Source organism: Pteropus medius, unplaced genomic scaffold (genome assembly GCF_902729225.1).
Source record: "Pteropus medius unplaced genomic scaffold, Ma_sr-lr_union100, whole genome shotgun sequence".
Classification (NCBI taxonomy): domain Eukaryota; kingdom Metazoa; phylum Chordata; class Mammalia; order Chiroptera; family Pteropodidae; genus Pteropus; species Pteropus medius.
Window position 1 is genome coordinate 9,847,901 of NW_024355990.1, and position 17,681 is coordinate 9,865,581.

Here is a 17,681-nt window from a genome sequence, read left to right on the forward strand (position 1 = left end):
CCACAGGCTCCTTCTGAGGAAGGGGTCACAAAGGAAGGAGAAAAGGACTCAAGAGGTCACTTTGTGAAGCCATTCCTCCTGGGAGGCCATTTAAAAAACTTGTACTGTCACTTTTTGTTTGTTTGCCTTGTTTGTTTTGTTTTAATGAAATCAGGTAGCAGGAAAAGAGTACTGTTTGCTCCAACTTTCCCTACCTTCCAATTCATATTCAGACCCTTCTTAACTACTCGTGGGGATAGCCCCATTGTCTTTTTTCTCTGGGTGTGGGATAAAGGGCTGCAGAGCCTCTTTTGAGGATATAGGCAGAAGAGGCTGAACCCCGAAGTAAGAATGCATTTCGATAATTGTGTTGCATGCGTTTTATGATTTTGGGTTTGCAGTAAAGGGTATATTTTGAGGCATCTTGCCTACAGAACCAGATAGCTTTTCAGAGCACATGCTGGGGACTTGCCCCTGTGCTGAGCTTCTGTGAGCCCTCACTCTGTACCCCTCCCACGACCTGACTATTAATTTTCCACTCAAGATGTCCTAGTCTTTGCAGAGGCAGCTGCCTAATGGTCTCCCATTTGCCTTTCTGCCAGCTTGGAGGAAGGGGTGCCCCTGCCAGCCGTGTGTCACTCAGGGTTCCTTGAGCGCAAGCAACAGACCAACTCTGGCTAGTTGGAGCAAAAGAGGAATTGATCAGAATGTGACAGGGTAGCCTCCCCAAGAGAGGGAAACCCTTTGACGAGCCAGACTTGAGAAAGGCCAGGAACTGGAGTAGCTCGGGCACCTAAAGATCAGGGATCTGCAGGCACACCTTCCAGGGTGCCTCTGCTCTCATCCAGTGGTTAAGGAGCAGCTGTGGTGATTCTGAAGGCATCCCTGCCCCTGTCCCCTCTCTGCTCCTGGCCTGAATTCTCCACTGGATTCGAAAGCCCTCAAGGGGAGAAATCTCACCTTGCCCATCTGGGTAACCCCAACGCTTAGCATAGCTGTGGGTCAGGGTGGAGCTTTCATGCAAGTTTGTCAAATGTGTGAACCAGTCCTGGTCTAGCACTGTGCAAAGAGCACTGGATGTTGAATCAGGCTCCCTGGGGCCGAATCATTTGGGTGCCTTTTTCTAGCTGCGTAAACTTAGTCTCAATTTTTTTCATTTTAGAAGCAGAACTAGCGATCCCTATCTAAGGGAACGATTGCAGGAATGACATGCGATAGTGCTGTGCACGTGGTCAGCACAGAGTGGATGCTTCAAGGGTGGCAGTAGCTAGCAGTTTCCCACACTGCATCGGTTCATACCCATGGCAAAGTTAGGGATAGATAAGGCCATCCCCTCTTTGCAGATGGGGCCATGGAAATGCAAAGAGGTTCAGCAGCTTGTCTCTGTGTCCCTAAACTCATACACGGCTGAGCTCGGGTGACTCCAGAGTCCGTGCCCTCATCCACTGGCAGAGTGCGTGAGCCGCTTTCCCTCCTGGCTTCCTGGGTTTGAGCGAGACTGCCCACCCTGCCATGTTTTCCCTTGTTGCTCCTGCTGGTGAATTCCAGCTGCTGTCAGAACAGGGCACAGGAAGAGCCTTGTCATGTAGCGGCAGCATCCACGCTAATCAAAACAAATTGGGTAATTGCCATCCATCTCCTCGGATGGCAGGTGACCCAGGACTTTTGGGGATGAAGGTGGCTGACGTAGGAGCCGCTGTGCTGTCGGCACAGACCACGCGGCCCCGTAATCTCATTTGATCTATTTCAGGAAGTGGTCAAGTGCATGAGAAAACCCTCGGCTCCTTGGCGGACAGCACTAATCAGTCTGCTGTCTGCCTGGGCCCCTCCCCCGGTCTGCGTACCGCTGCATGGCAGTCACTGAGACTGGAGAGGGAAAGTCTAAAACACACCGTCCTAGAATTTTAAATAGGAATTTAGATGAAGAATTTTCCTCCTGAACAGCCAGCTGGGAGTTAATAAAGCCAAGGGCAACAGAGAAGAACCCAGTGGAAACGATCATGGTTGGCACACGGGCACTGACAGAGACAATGGCTGGACATTGGGCCTTAGGGCGTGGGCGGGAAGGGAAGAGCGACAGGTTGGCCATCCTCAGCCATGCTGTGGGCAGATAATTAAGCCCCGAGAGTGTGTGAGCGGGCCACAAGGGCCCTCCCTGGAGGGCACCAGAGGAAATGACCCTTCACCCCTTCCTAGGAGGAACGTCTCATTCGTAGCAGTCCAGCTACAGGGACTCAGGCAGTGTCCTCCTTTCTGGTGTGTTTTGTGGGCTGGTTCCCGTGCAGACAGGGGACCCAACTCGGCCTTCGTACAGCAGGCTGAAAGTTGCTGGAAAGTGAGGTCATTGGCATTTGCAAGATGGTGTCTGAATTGGGGTGCTTGGTTCCAGGTCAGCTTGTCTTTCTTCTGAGACGAGCTGCCCTCCTCCTACAAGGAGCATGTTCTGCTTCTGGGGCTGGAGAGTCCAGGTCGAGTGAGAGGCACACAGTGTCCCTGGGGTCCCACGGCAGTTCTGGGCTTGGTGGAAGTGGTCTCGCCTGGGCCCTTAGATAGATGTGAATGCCTGGTGGCGGGGCGTATGGGTAATGCTCTCCTGATCTCATCTGCCTCTCCTGCTTTTCTCATATCACTCTTCACTCTGCATTGTTCTCAGACCAGTCCCTAAAACTTGCAGAGCCCAGGGCAAGAGGACAAAGAATATGAATGGGGCCCACATTGTCCAAAGTTATAAATCACCCTACCAAGAGTTACTGAAATACGTGCCATACTCCTGCTTTGACTAAAGTACCTTCGTAATGACCTGGGAGGCCAGGTTTAAATTTAGAGTTCTCCGACTCCTCAGCGTTCTGCATGGGAACATGAGGGCGTAGGAGAACCCCGCCCTTAGCGCACCCCCACTTCTCCTCCCGTCCCTGGCTCTGATTTACTCTTGTGTGTCCAGGCTCCATCTAGAGGCCCACGGACATCTTGTCTTGGCTCTGTTTTTTTTTTTCAGGGTAAGGCTTAGTCTGTTTATTTCCTAACTCGACGAATGCTAGTCCATGCACAAAGCATTCTAAGGTAAGAGGATCAGTCCCACGAGAGAGACGAAGACTGAGGGTGTGTAGGAGAGGTTAAGCTGCAGATAGGGCTGGAGTCAGATCGTGGATGACCCTGAATTAGGGCTTCGGGGTTTGTTGTGAACAGAGAGGGAGGGTCCCTGAAAGTTTTGAGCAGAAGAAGGACGAGATCACAGCTGGGCAGGGAGAAGGCCAGCCAGGTAACGGCAGATGTGTTAGGAGGCTCTGATGACGGCCAGACACTTCTGTTTTGCAGGGAGTGATGTTCTACAATGGATCATCCAGCGGCTTTGGATCTCCAATCTGGGTGAGAGCTCATCTGACACTCATCTGCCGAGGAGGACTGTGTGTGCAGCGCCCCCCAAAGACTCTCTGGAGGGTAGAAGCTAAATGGAGGCTTAGCCCGTGTCTCTGAGAAACTGACAGTTTAATTGGAGAGACAAGTGTAAAACAACCAGAATCAAAAGTGATGGCGTGATCATTGGGGGACAAACTCATTTCATAGAAAATTTCGAGAGCATGTAAATAACGGATAAATGGGAAGGAGTCAGTCAAGAAAGACTTCTTGGAGGGGGTGATGCATACGCGCGTCTGGTCTTGAAAGAGACGATGCTCGTGAATTGTGCAGGGGAGCTCAGAGGGGCCACTAGCAAGGGCAATGGCGTAGAGACGGAGCGAAGCAGAGGTGGAGTGGTGCGGAGGGGAAGTTGGTGGAAACATCTTCAGCTGGGTACGGATGGCAGTGGAGGGATGGCAGTGCCTCGGGCACATCTGCAAATTCCTCAGGGCATCTGGGAGCTAGGCAACAGGAAGCCATGGGGAATTTTTGAGCATGGTGGTGTGTGCGATAATCACGTTTAAGCTAGGACGTTTGACAGCAGCTTGAAGGATGGATTGAAGCAGAAAGAATCTGGGGAGTGGACTTCCCACTAGAAAAAAAGGCTGTTGGTAAAACAGGCATGAAAAATGAGGGTCTGGTCCGTGATGGAGGGAGTGAGCTGTGACGAGGGAGGGTTGGGGAGAAAGTCCTCCCGAGGCTTGGAGGCTGAGCTATGGGATGGCATGTGGGTTGAGTCCTGGGGCAAGGCGGGTCTGGAGGACTCTCGATGGAAAGACACCTGCTTTCCTTGGTGACACCTGCCTCTAAGAAAGAACCAGGACAGTTTTCTCTTAACTGATGCAAATTCAGAAACAAGACTGTGTGTCCTAGCAAACAGAAGTGGGGGCGGGATTAAAGTGAGATGGGGAGGAGCCAGAGGATCTGGACCTGGGATGCAGGCGGAGCTGACCTTGGAAGAGAAATTGACAATAAATGTGGCCTCTCTTTTCCATGGAGTGAGGAAGTGTCTGTTGGCCAAACGGAGACATTCTCTCCCTGCTCCTGGGGACTTCTCTAGACCCAAAGGGCCCAAAGAAGCTTCTCCAGGATTTCCCCGTCACCCCTCAACACCTGCGGTGGATCACCTGTGGCACCTGTTAGCTCGCCTCCAGACCTACTGAGTTGTTATTCCTGGAGATCTGGCTGGGGAATCCTCCTTAACAGCTGCTCCCCAGCTGATACTTGTTTACAGCCAAGTTCAGAAGCCACTGTCTTCACTTCTTAGATGAAGTGCTGTTAGTACTGCTGGAGTTTGTGGTGTGAGAATTGAGCTTCTACCTTTGGCCTCTGCTCTTAACTTCCATGTTGCAACTGCTTCTCTGCAGAGGCACAGAACTTGGGCAACTTCATCGTCAAGTATGGCTACATTTACCCCCTGCAAGACCCCAGGAATCTCATTCTCAAGCCCGACGGCAGCCTCTACCGTTTTCAGGTGAGTCTTGGGTACTAATACGGGGTTAATGGGGTTAATCTTATCTGAAGAGGTAGTTGCTTGGCTTCGTATCCTCACAGATCAGAACTTTAGAAACAGTGGGAGCAGGGAGGCTGAGGAAGTTTTATCTCTTGAGCCACCTGGCTGGGGGCTCGGGGTCACAGCCCACTGTTTAAGCCAGGTCTCCTGGTTCCTTTTACAGACGCCGTATTTCTGGCCGACCCAGCAGTGGCCAGCCGAAGATACAGACTATGGTAAAACTCTCCCCCGTGCCGGTGGTGGTGCTTGACATGCTCCTTATTTGCTCCCTGCACGTCGGGGACGTTTGTCTTGCCGTCATCACGACCTGTCAGTTCACATCTGTGTTGGGCATGTTCCTGGGGGAGGGAGTGGGTCTGCTGAGAGTTTTCTGCACCAGGCTGAGCACAGCAGCCTCATGCACAGAGAGGCTGCAGAAGCGATTTTAAAATATGATGATGATGGAAGATGTGATTGTTTCCTTCTCCAGCCATTTATCTGGCCAAGCGAAATATCAAGAAGAAAGGAATTCTAGAAGACTATGAAAAGGTACAGAGATGCTTTCAAGCACAGGTTATGATGATTGAGTGGAATATAATCTTGAACCATTTTTTCCACGTTACCTCATTGCTATATTCATATGTATCCTCATCATCCATCCAGCCATCATCCATCTGTCCATCTATCCATCCATCCATCATTCATTCATCATCTATCCATCCATCCATCCATCCATCATCCATCCATCACTCACTCATATATTTAGAAGCAGCCCCCTGAATTAAATTTTCCCCACATTGAGCTTTAGTTTCTCCTGCTATAATTTAAGCCCTTGCTGTCCTAAAACAATATGACTTAATATGTATGATAATGCATATTACGTGGTGAACAGATTTGAATTTGAGCTTGTGATGGGAAAACAATAGTATAGACTTTTGTTTTAGGCTCAATGAGTCAGATTTCTCAAAGGACACACCCTCACCCTCAAAAGGCTAGCTTTCTGGGCAGATGGCCACAATTTGGCTGTGTTTTTATTCTTTACAAACATGTTTTTAGAAGAGCCAGTATCACACAATATTAGGTCTTATCTTTGCGGATTTACGATGTTCTCTTGTTAAATATTGAGTTTCCATATTCTCCCTCATACTATGCCCCTCTTCCTAATCAGATTTGGGATACATTCATTAAAATAAAATCCAAGCTGAGTTGAAGGCTTTCTGAGAGTTTGGTGCTACCTCTTGATGAGCGCCTTTGCAGAGCTGGGGTGGGAGGCCCTGTGGCCGGGTCTAGTTGCCACAGAGACAGAGGCACACCCTCACTGACTTAGGGCTTTCTGTCCCCTGCATGTGGCATGTGTCATGGAGCTTAATGTTCTCATTTTCTTCTCCTCCTCTAGGAAAATTACAATTTCTTGAATAAAAAAATTAACTACAAGTGGGACTTTGTCATCATGCAGGCCAAAGAGCAATACAGGTGAGTGAAAGGTGACATTCGTCCTCTGGTTGTCCTTCCCTCCCTTCCTTCTTTGTTTTCTTTCGTTAAAATAAACACTTGTTGGTCATTTATGTGTCAAATTGGGCTAGGCCTAGGGAATAAAAGACAGTCTAGTGGATCAGGCAGTTGAGCCGACAGACTATGATGCTGCAATGAGGGGAGAGCCAAGGGCAGAGCTTTGCAGAAGCAGCAGTAGAATCGACATTGAACCCGTAGGCTGCACAGGAAGTGTCTAGGTGAGGGGTGATGATGTTGGATAGAGAGTGACGGGGGAGGAACGGCGGTCTAAGCAGACAGCACCAGAGCCTGGAGGCAGCAGAGTGCCCGCCTGAAGCACTTCCTTGTAGCAGGAGTGGAGAGCGGAAAGCCTGCAACTGGCCAGAGTGAGGCCAGGGATGCACGTCGTGAGAGCACGTTGTGCTGAGGGCCATGGCTGGGGGGAGCGAGAAAGCTTTTAAGCGGAGGAGGGATCTAATCAGATTTACACGTTAGAACCACCCGCTGCTGCTCTCATTGGCCTGCGGTCCACATCGGGACTGGCACCGACATCACCCTAGGGCTCTGCCTTGTCTGTGAGAGCCGGATGTAAATGTTGGGGAGAGTGTATCAGTCAGGACGAGCCTAGGCTATTGTAACAAACAGCCCCCACCTCTCAGGAGCGTGAAACTGCAGGGTGCACTTCTTGTTCGTGTTGCATACCCACTGTGGGTCAGCGGGGGCTCTGACATGCGTCGTGCCCACTCCAGGACCCACGCTGAAGGAGCAGCACCATCTGGGCTTTGCCTGTGTTTAGAGCGGTGGGGGCGAGAGGCTGTGCGGGTCACAAGTGGTACGTCACTTCTGCTCACACTTCATTAGCCAGGGCAGGCTAAATACGCACCTGACTGCAGAGGCGGATGAGCGAGGATGGACAGTGCTTCCGTGTGGCTGAGATGTGTGAGTGTCAGCACTACCTGGGGACCGATACCAATGAGTGCCCAAACGGAGACGTGCAGCTGGCCTAGCCGCACTCAGCCTGACAGGTCCTGATCCTGGCAGGCCTGAACCTGCTGGGCTGGATGGTGGAGACCCCAGTCTCATGAAGCAGCCTGGGGACTGGACTGGTGGCTTAGTCGGGTTCTCAAGAAAAGAGAACCAATAGCATATACATACGAGAGATTAATTAGAAGGAATTAGCTCCCACAGTTAAGGAGGATAAAAAGCCTCAGGATCTGTATCCGGCAAGCTAAGGACCCAGGAGGGCCGAAGCTGTAAGGTCCAGTCCGAAAGCTGGCAGGCTCGATGCCCAGGAAGGGCCGATGGGTCAGTTTGAGTCTGGAGGCAGGAAAAGACTGACGTCTCAGCCCAAGGCCTTCAGCTGAAAGCTCGGTCATCCAAAAACACCCTCGAGACACACCCAGAATAATGTCTGACCAAATCTCTGGGCACCCCGTGGCCCAGCCAGGTTGACACATAAAATGAACCATCACAAGAGGTGAGTGCTCCGAGGCAGGGGTGCCAGCCCAGGAAAAGCAGAAATTCTAATGGAGGAATGGCGTTATTGCCTCCCGTGAGGGAAAAGTTGTTCTTGGGGCTTAGATGCAGACAGAAGAACGTCCTGAGAGAGCGGGCACTGCCCTTTCACCACCGATATGGTATGTTTTGACCTGGGCATATTTGAGACAAAGCGACGTAGGGGTGGTTTTTAAAATCTTTCATCACCTTTTTATCAGGCTCCATTTGGCGAGTCCTGAGTACTGTGTTCGTTTCTGTTGGCGAGAGGGAAATGAAGGGTTCTCGTCACCCGTCACATCTACGAATGGGGCTTGTGTCCATTCGGCCGCGGCCACCCGCCGAGACAGCGTGGAGCCTGGGCTAGCATTGCTTACTTCCGTTCGGTGCGCCAGTTTGGAATTCCTGCTGGGTTCCGCTCTCGCCCCGCCACCCCCCCACCCCCGAGAAGGATGAGCCCAGTGATCCAGAGGACATAGGCCTTCCAGGGTGCTCTTGCAGCTGAGAGTTATTCTGGGGGGCCCCCACAGGCCCCACCACGCAGGCCTTGGCCTCCCGCTCTGTGCCACCCACATCGTGGGGCACCGCCTTTCTCCATTGTCCTCCAGGATGCATGGGCATGGGCCGTTTCTAAAAGGCTCTGTCCTTCGGAGATGCTCACTTTCCCCCACTAATTCCATTGCTCGACTCGAAGGCTGCCTCTGATTTCTGATTGAGAGTCTATGGTAGTTAATTTTATGTGTGGACTTGGCTAGGCCACGGTACCCCGATCTTTGGTCCAACACCCGCTTAGATGTCATAGTGAAGGTGTTGTTTGTTTGTTTGTTTGTTTGTTATTAGATGAGATTAACATTTACATCAGTAGACTTAAGGTAGAACAGATGGCCGTATGTAGTACGGCTGGGCCTCATCCAGTCAGTTGAAGGCCTTAAGAAAAAGACCGAGGTTCCCTGAGGAAGAAGTGGTTCTGCCATTAGACTGTCTTTGGACTCGAGTTGCGGTGTTGGCTCTTATTGGGTCTCCAGCCTGCCGGCCCACCCTGTAAAATTTGGACTTGCCAGTCTCCTCACTCACGTGAACTGATTTCTTAAAATAAATTCATTAATCCTCATCCCCGCTTTCCCCCATCTACTTATTTATTATCTATCTATCTATCTATCTATCTATCTATCTATCTATCTATCTATTCATCTATCTGTCTATCTAGCTATCTATCATTCATTCATCATCTATCTATCTATCATTCATCTATCTATCTATCTATCTATCTATCTATCATTCATTCATCTATCATCTATCTATTCATCTATCTATCATCTATCTATCATCTGTCTGTCTATCTATCTATCTATCTATCTATCTATCTATCTATCATCTGTCTACACACGAGCACATATACATTTCTGCCCTCACCTTTCCTGAGCCTTTTCTTGAAGTCTGTCTTGGACTTTATAACAAAATGGTAGCATCAAGGCAGGCAGATTGCTTACTGGTGGTTGGAGCAGGGGTCCCCAAACCCTGAGGCCATGGACTGGTACCAGTCTGTGGCCTGTTAGGGACTGGGCCACACAGCAGCAAGAGATGAGTGGCATCGAGCAAGTGAAGCTTCATCTGTGTTTGCAGCCGCTCCCCAGCGCTAGCATCACCGCCTCAGCTCCACCTCAGATCACCAGGCATTAGATTCTCATAGGAGCAACAGTCTCTGGTGCCAAAAAGGTTGGGGACCACTGGGTTGGAGTTTTCAAAGGCAAATATTCCAGTGAGAAGGGTGGCAGCTGTCTTGCCTTTTATGGACCAGCCTTAGAAGCCACACAGTGCCATTTCTGAGTACTCTGTTCATTGATACAGTCTCAAAAAGCCACCTGGTTTCAAGGAGAGGGGACATAGGCCCATCTCTCAATGAAAGGAGTGTCGGAGAATTATCGACATATTCAAAAGTCACCACCCCTGATTCGGCATTACAGGCTCCTGAACACTTCCTTATAGCACATAATGCAATTCGTAAATTTTGTATTTATTTCTTGAACTATTTGTATAATGTTTAGACCATTAGTCTGTGTATTAGTCGTCTTGGGCTGCCATAACAAATACTGTAGGCGGGGTGACTTAAATAACAGACATTAGTTTTCTTACAGTTCCGGAGGCTGGAAAGTCCAAGATCGAGGTTCTGGCAGGGTTGGGTCTCTGCTGAGGGCCTGCTTCCTGGGTTGCAGATGGCCGTCTTTCTGTTGTGTCATGTGTGGGGGAAGGATTGGGGTGGAATGGGCGGGGGATAGGTAGATGGGGGGTGGTGGGGAGAGAAACTCTATTGTCTCCTGTTGTTAGGGCACTAACCCCATCGTAAAGGTCTCATCATTATGACCTCATCTAATTACCTCTTAAAGGCCCTATCTCCAGAGGCCATCACATTGGGGTTAGGGCTTCAATATTCAAAATTTGGGGAGACAGATATTCAATCCATAGCAGTCTGTTTGGTCCACCCGTAGACTCCCAGTGCTTGGAGCATAGTAGGAAATAAATACACACATGAATGAATGAATGGATACTTGATTGAATGATACCGTTGCTAAAATAATGATGCTAATAATAAGACAAACTAACATAATCCCTTGTTTACTGACTCCCTTGGATTCCATTCATCATGATTCTCCTCCAGGAACATCTATCGGAGAAGAGCAAAGCCAGGAAGGCCCATGGGAGTAAATTAACCATTCACTCTATTTACATAGCTGTCCAGCAACCTGGAAACCCCACAGTGCCCCGGGCTCCCGAGGACACGGGGTAGTTAACCTGGTAGAAAATCGAGTTAGGTTGGCAAGGGGAAGCTGGAGCAACAGTGTTTGTATTTAATTTCCCAAGGAGGCTGGCAAAACACCCCACTGGAATGGCGCCTTCCACCCATCTGGGTCTCTGGATGTTATGTTATTCACAATACATTAGCCGGCAAATCCGCCGACTCTGTCTTGCAGAGGGCGTGTGTGTCATCCCACGTTGCCTCGGAAAACAAGCATTACCGCGTGCGAGTGCAGGTCGCCGTGGAAATGGTGCTGACTGGGGCCCAGGGCACGATAATGTTGCTCAGCTCCCACAGGAGGAAGCACAGTGTCACTTCCCATCCATAATGGGGAAGCGGGAGACCGAGAGATAAGAGGGAAAATAAATAGCCTTTTACAATGATAAGTTGGGCTCAGAAAAACCCTGGCTTGACACACACTCTTGGAAGTGACAGAGTGGAAATGACAGCGGGGAGAAACGAGGACTCCCCGAGGCCAGCCTTTTTCCCATCGCAGGCTCTGGCATGGCTCGCTGCCTGCTTGTCCAGATGCCGATTGTGTGGTTTACCAAAGCAGGGAAAATGAAGAAGGCAGGTGGCCAAATGTCAGCCCAGCATGTCCTCCACGCTCACTCCAGTGGTGAAGTCGATGGTGTTGATCCGATTCTGGGGCTCGTCATGGGGGTGGTCGCGTCCAGCACAGCGCTCTCAGGCAGAGCTGGACTCTGTCTGGGGCCAGACTCCTGGTTCGAGTCCCCCGCCTGCCATTTGCTGACAGTGCGACCCTGGGCCAGGCGAGGCGTTCAACCTTTTTTTTTTGCTTCAGTTTCCTGAACTGCAAAGTGAGAAAAGGTCGCTGGGTGGATTAAATGAGTTAATACATGTGAAAGCATTTGGCAAGGTACCTAGCACGTGAGTGTCACATGAGGGTTTGCTATTTTCATTGTCATGCCAAACATGGATTAGTTGGCCAAGTTGGGAGAGCGGTCTGGGTCATCAGGAATGGGGTCTGTCACTGAGCAAAAGGAAGAGTCTTACTGGCCTTACCTTTGGCTTTTGGCTTTTCAGGACCGGAAAGGAAAGGAATAAAGCAGAAAGGTATGCACTCGATTGCCAGGAGAAGGCATATTGGCTGGTCCACCGGTGCCCTGTGAGTATCCTTCGTGGTTTCACCCATCTCTTCTGTGCCTTCCTACCCCCGCCCCGTACTCACCACCCCTTCTGCTGGCTCGTGTTCCTCTGGGGCGGGAACTGAGTCACAGGAGGAGCTGCTCAGTGTTGAGTTAGCATCCTGTGCCTCTTGGCTGGAAGAGGAAATGCACTGCCTGCGTGGTCTTTGCTTGTGGGGCATCTGGTGGTGTTAGGGCCAAGTGAATTACCTACGCCAGGGACCCGAATGAGTTCGTCTTTTAAGAGGGCTAGGACTTTTTGTTTGTTTGTTTGTTTACCTACCTCGGAAAAGGAATACATGAAGACGAAACTAGAACATAGCCTCCAAAGCAGAAAAATAAAATGCCTTGGGGACCTGACACTCTGCATAGCCAAAGCCATCCTTGTGTCTCTGCCCCTCCCCCTTCTTCTCCTCTTCTGGAATCAGTCCTCAGAGGCTTGATGGGAGGAGGCGAGGAGAATAAGTGTGTGCTAAGCCTCATCGCTTCGAACGCATTGCTTCTCTGGCTGTGGGGCTTTAAGTGGCCCAGAGAGACAAGCTGTACGTAAGTGATGTAACTTGTCACAGCTCATCACTGGGAAACGTAGAATCGTCCCCCGGCACGGAGAAGCAAGCTGTAACTGTCACCCACTGGGGTTAACTCCGCTGCTTCAGTTTACTCCTATGTCAGACTCATGTGCTGCGGGCGGATCATGGGAGGTGGGAGATGTGAAAGGGATTTTGAAAAGCGAAGAGTTCAAAACAAATGTTCTTCCCTTTCCTCCTTTAGTTTTCTTGTTGGCCAGGGAACTAAATTCTCAGAACCAGAAAGCAAACTGGGTCAGTCACGGTGCCAAAGCTTCTGGATTTTTGAACTTCGATCCCATCAGATTATGGCTGTTTTGCTTATTTTCTTTTTACACGCAAAACGAATACCTTGTAAAGTGTTCCATCTTGGGAGCATGGTTTTGGATGCCTTGTTGCTGGGGTGAAGGCCCTGGGGTTGATCCCCAAGAAGCTTGTTTGGTTTTGCTTTGTTTCCAGCTTCTCCTCTAGGTGAAATCAGCCCCGCCACGGGTTCCTGGGGACTGGTGTAGGAGGGTGACAGAGCCCAGGGTCCTGGAGAAACAGAGTCAAGTGCACGCCTCTCCACTGGGAGTTCAGGAGGGAGATCTTAACAGAAGGGAATCATGCATTGTTTAACCTGCATTTAGTCACCTGTTCCTAAGGGGGGGCCTCGGAGAGGATAAGGGCAAATGGCCAATAAGCCACTCACTTGGCAAGATGCCCTGGTGCCCAGGGGCACCCATGGTTGAGGGGACCCTGCTCCTTGCAGGGTGGAGAGTGGCTCCCGTATTCCACGTGGAGACTCCCCCAGTGTGGGAGGCCAGCATGGCCACACCCCTTGCAAAGTGGCGAAGACTGGCCGTGCGCAGGATCTGCCCGGGGTCCCTCTCCTCCCCTCTGACCCTGAACCCAGGGGGCCTGTGGGGAACAGAATGAAATACAGATTATCCGAGTTCTCCTCCATTCTCCTGGGCAAGCGCTCAGCCCCCACGCCAGGCAGGTGACTGAGTGGCCCTGCACAGTATGATTCAGAGGCACTGAGGTTTGACAGCAGCGTGTCTCTGGGATGAGTACTTCCATCGTCAGCTCCCCTGCCCCACTTTCTCTCTCTCCGTCACCACCACTGTCATTGTCGCTATCGAGGACTTTCAGTGTGCCGGGCACCGCCCCAAGCATCATTTTGCATTCGCTGTCTCGTTTCGTCTTTGCAGTCCTGGGAGGTCATATCATTCGTCCTGTTTTGATGATAAGGAAGCAGAGGTTCAGGGATGTTGCTAATTGGCCAGAGTCACACAGCCACTGGGTGCCCGAGGATCTGAACCTGCAGACTGCACAGCTTTTCCCTCTCAGTCCCGATGCCCAGGCCTCCCACGACAATGTCATGTGATGTCTCGTGCATTTAAGGCCTTTTTGTAAACTCCTTGGCCATCAGAGCATTGCATGAGTCACTGCTGTTCTAACAAGCACGCTACCAGGGTTCAAAGGTGCCTGGTCCCTCTTTGATGGCTCCGGGAGCCAAATTCATAATGAGGCTTTGATGTACTCAGAGCTGTCGCAAAACTCCTCGCACACAAACTGCTCATCACGTCCAGTCTCTCTCGAGTCAAAACCCCCCGAGTCAAAACCGGGCCAGTGGTAAAAGATGAGGCTGCAGTGTGTCGAGGTCCTGCTGTCTACCCCTGTCTTAAAACACTTTCAGCCACTTGGTGGCCTGGAAGCACTGGGGTTAAGAGAACGTCCTGTTTGAAGTTTGTCTCAGCCTAGAAATTGAGCAAACCCAGGAAGCCAGGACTCGGACTGTCAGACTGTCTCCCAGAGACCCAAACAAACTGTCAGTTCAGTGGGAAAAAAGCCCAGCCAGCCAGACAAACAAAGCATTTGGCTCAGCAGAGTGTAGAGCAGCCAGCACATGGGCTGTCTGTAACCCACTGTTGTGTGGGGGGACACGGCCTGCAGGCACCGAATCGATTCATTCCCCCCGTTCCCTTCTCTGTTCATTAATCTGTGAAACTTTTATGGGGCCCTGACTCTGCGCCAGCTAAGCGGTCAGGTGCTGGGCATAAAATAATAGCTGAAGGTCCCTGAGCGCCTACCGCGTGCCTGTGTCAAGCTCTTGGCACAGATGGCCTCATTCACCTGAGGACGATGCTGTGAAGTGGGGAGTATTATCCCCATTATTGAGATGGGGAGATCAAGGCTCAGAGCTTCAGTAGCTTGCACGGTGCTGGCTGTGAACGCATGTCTGTCTGACATGCTGTGGAAGGCGCACCCACATGCGGCCCCTCCGTCAGCTCAAGGAGCTCCGAACCCAGATTGCCACAAAGGGCGAGCAGTCCTGTCTGGGAGATAAGACCCCCGTGCCGAGGGGACACAGGGAGGAACGATTAATTAAGGAACGTCATGACAGACGTATCAGGGGTGTCGTCATGGGCGGAAGCCAAGATCTGATGTGGGTGGTGGTGGCCGAGGAGTCTGACCCCCAATCCCTCCTGAGCCCAAATGCCACTCCTGACTCTGCATCCCGTAATGAAGGAAAATGATGTTCTTCTTTCATTTTTTTACCCAAATGGAACAAAATACAGATCTGGGCATGATGCAAACAACAGTTGTGTAAATGAGCAGAGGGAGAAGCGTCTCCTCTAGCAAAGTCATGTTGGGGCCTCTCGTGCATCTTTGCTGCACCGTCTGTGACTTTGTGTCTCTGGGGACATGGTCTGCTGGCATATGGACCACAGAGATAGGAAGGACGCGGTCCCGGGACAATGGTGGTCACTCTAATCAAGCGGTCACTTATCTGAATATCAAGCTAGATAGCCTTTGTTTCAACCACAAATGCAGACACTCACCAGAGAAGGTGAAGTCTGCCCTCCGTTTCCTGTTGAGATGGGTTAAATGTCGAAATGGAGCTTATGGCAGACGAGGACTACAACTGTCGCACAAATGAACGCGTGTCGTACAGAATGTCAGGGCAGCTGCGAGAGAGGCGGGCTCCAGTGTCAGATCGGGGGTCTGCAGACATCTGTCCCTGGAAGTTACACTCAAGCCGAGATCCACTTGAAGCAGACTTTTGCAACCCTTCCATCGAAACTCGTCTCTCTGTTTCAGCCTCATCTCTGTCTCTTTCCCCTGTTTTATTTTGTTTGTAAAATGATTTGGTATTTTATTTATTGTTTTCTGTCCCATGCACCAGAAGGGTCTAGCCTGATATGCTAGGGAAGAGGGCGGTGATGAGGGGGGGAGGAGGCTGTGGGAAAGGGCAGGGGGGGGGGGTCTGGGGGAGTGTCACCAGAGACTAATGCCTGTGGGCTCCTACCCCACAAACTGCTCCTGGAATGCCAGGATTCTATGCCTCCCAGAGCAGATAAATGTTAGAAACAAAAGGACTTTTTTTTTTTAGCCTGAATTACCAGGAAGGAGCCCAGCAAAGTTTGCCTTTGGCCCCTACACCCAAAGTGTTGTACACCCTGGCGTTCTACGCAGTCCCCAGCAGGTTGGGGCAGCTTGTGTGTCCCTAAAGGGAGCTTCCATTATTATTATTGGGTAACCCCTGGGCGGCGTGCGTCTGTCTGCAGGCTTCCTTATCTGCGGACGGCCCACCACGGGGATGCCGGTTGCTCTGGTTTCCTGTGCACTGACTCTGGGTTATCTCCCTTCGATCATCTTCTTGTGTGCCAAAAACTGCGTCAGCAGTGGCTCTGGTGATCGTGGGGAACAAAGACTTTACCTAGTGAATGAATGGAGCCTGGGAGTTCCCCAAACCAGCAGATGCAGAAACACATCCATCCCCTTGGGAGCTTTGAAGGCTTGATAGGAACAGCTGAGACTCACAGAGATGCCCAGAGGAGGCAGGAGCCTGGGCAGCCAGGGGAGCGTGCTTGGCCCTTCAGGAGCGCTGAGGAAAGCCGGGAGGGGCTGGCCCCGGACAGACTGGCAGAATAACAGATCCCAGAGGGTGGCTACAGCTCCGAGAGCTCTGGTCTGGGCAGCGGAAGGCAGTCCTGTGCTGATTAGGGTTATTCAGGTGTACTGTTTGGGGCCCCTGAGTTTATATTAAAGCATGGGTCAAGTTCAAAGGAGAGTTGGGGAACCAATTCAAGACTCAGGGGCATGGCTGCACTGAGGCTGTCGGGGCAGGGAGTGCCCATGGAAGAGCAGCCTGCCAGTGGTTGTGGGGGCACCATGGGCATGGGCCGAGTGTGTGTCAGCGTGTGCATGCGTGTATGTGAGAGTGTAGATGTGTGAATTTGTAAGTGTGAGTGCATGAGCATGTGTCACTGTGTGAGAGTGAGTGCATGCCTGTGTGAGCATGAAAGTGTGAAGAGTGTGAGTTGTGGGTGTGTATGTGTGAGGCTATGTATATGTGAGTATGTGAGTCTGAATATGTGTGTGAGACAGTGCGAGTGTATAAATGTGTGTGAGAGTGAACGTATGCATGAGTGTGAGATGTGAAAGTTTGTGTGTGTGTGTGTGTGTGTGTGTGAAGTCTGTCTTCAGCTAAGCTGGGGGGCTTTCTTTGGAGGGAGTAATTCCTGGGACCCAGTGTAGGGAAAGGCACTGATTCCGATGACCACACTCCCCGCCCTCCTGCCCCCATGCTGGGTTAGAGCCCGCTGAGGGCTGGCTTGGACTTCTGTATTGTCCCTTCATAGCATTTGTCACAACTGTAATTTATTCTTTGTGTGATTAATGGGCGAGTGGCTGTCTCCCCCGCGAGAGCTGCTGGAGACCTGTTGGGGATATCTCGAGACAGGGGTCTCTGGCACATTCACCATGCTCTCCCGAGGGTTGAGCACAATGTCGGCCATAGCAAGTGCCTGGTAAATACTCATTGATTAAGGTCCACATATGACAAGTAGGGTGGGGATGTCTACTCCCTTTCCTTGTCCTCCTTCCCACCCACTTTCTATTTCTTTTCTTCCCTTGCCCACGCCGTATGCCCAATGGTAAGTCCCTAGGGTAGCCTGTTGAGCTAAGTTGCCAAATTTAGCAAATGAAATACAGGATGCCCAGTTAAATTTGAATTTCAGATAAACAGCACATGATTTATGTCCCAACATTTTGATATGTATTGTGTATTTATACTAAAAAACATATGGATTGTATTTTTTTTTGTAAAATTATATATCAAAATATTTCTTGTTGATCTGAAATTCAAACTGAGTTGGGCATCCTGTATTTTATTTGGCAGCCATACCTCTGAGCTGGTCCTTTTGATGAGGCTGAGTCTGGTGGGGAGAAACCCCACTTGCTTCCTGCCTCTGTTTCAGTGTCGTCAGCCAGGTTAATCGCATGACAACTCGATGGCTGCCTGGTACCAAACCAGCACAGAGAGACGTGCA

General features: G+C 50.8%; 1 protein-coding gene across 4 annotated transcripts in view; it reads left to right on the forward strand.

The window, feature by feature from the left end:
* The window catches only part of RGS9 (regulator of G protein signaling 9), a 77,741-nt gene that overhangs the window by 19,150 nt on the left and 40,910 nt on the right, over positions 1 to 17,681 (forward strand). For all 4 annotated transcript variants that reach the window (XM_039859262.1, XM_039859259.1, XM_039859260.1 and 1 more), the window contains 6 exons: positions 3,295 to 3,345; positions 4,743 to 4,849; positions 5,052 to 5,103; positions 5,358 to 5,416; positions 6,264 to 6,340; positions 11,694 to 11,775. In XM_039859262.1, the coding sequence (XP_039715196.1) occupies positions 3,295 to 3,345; positions 4,743 to 4,849; positions 5,052 to 5,103; positions 5,358 to 5,416; positions 6,264 to 6,340; positions 11,694 to 11,775 (428 nt within the window). The remainder of the gene's footprint in view (positions 1 to 3,294; positions 3,346 to 4,742; positions 4,850 to 5,051; positions 5,104 to 5,357; positions 5,417 to 6,263; positions 6,341 to 11,693; positions 11,776 to 17,681) is intronic.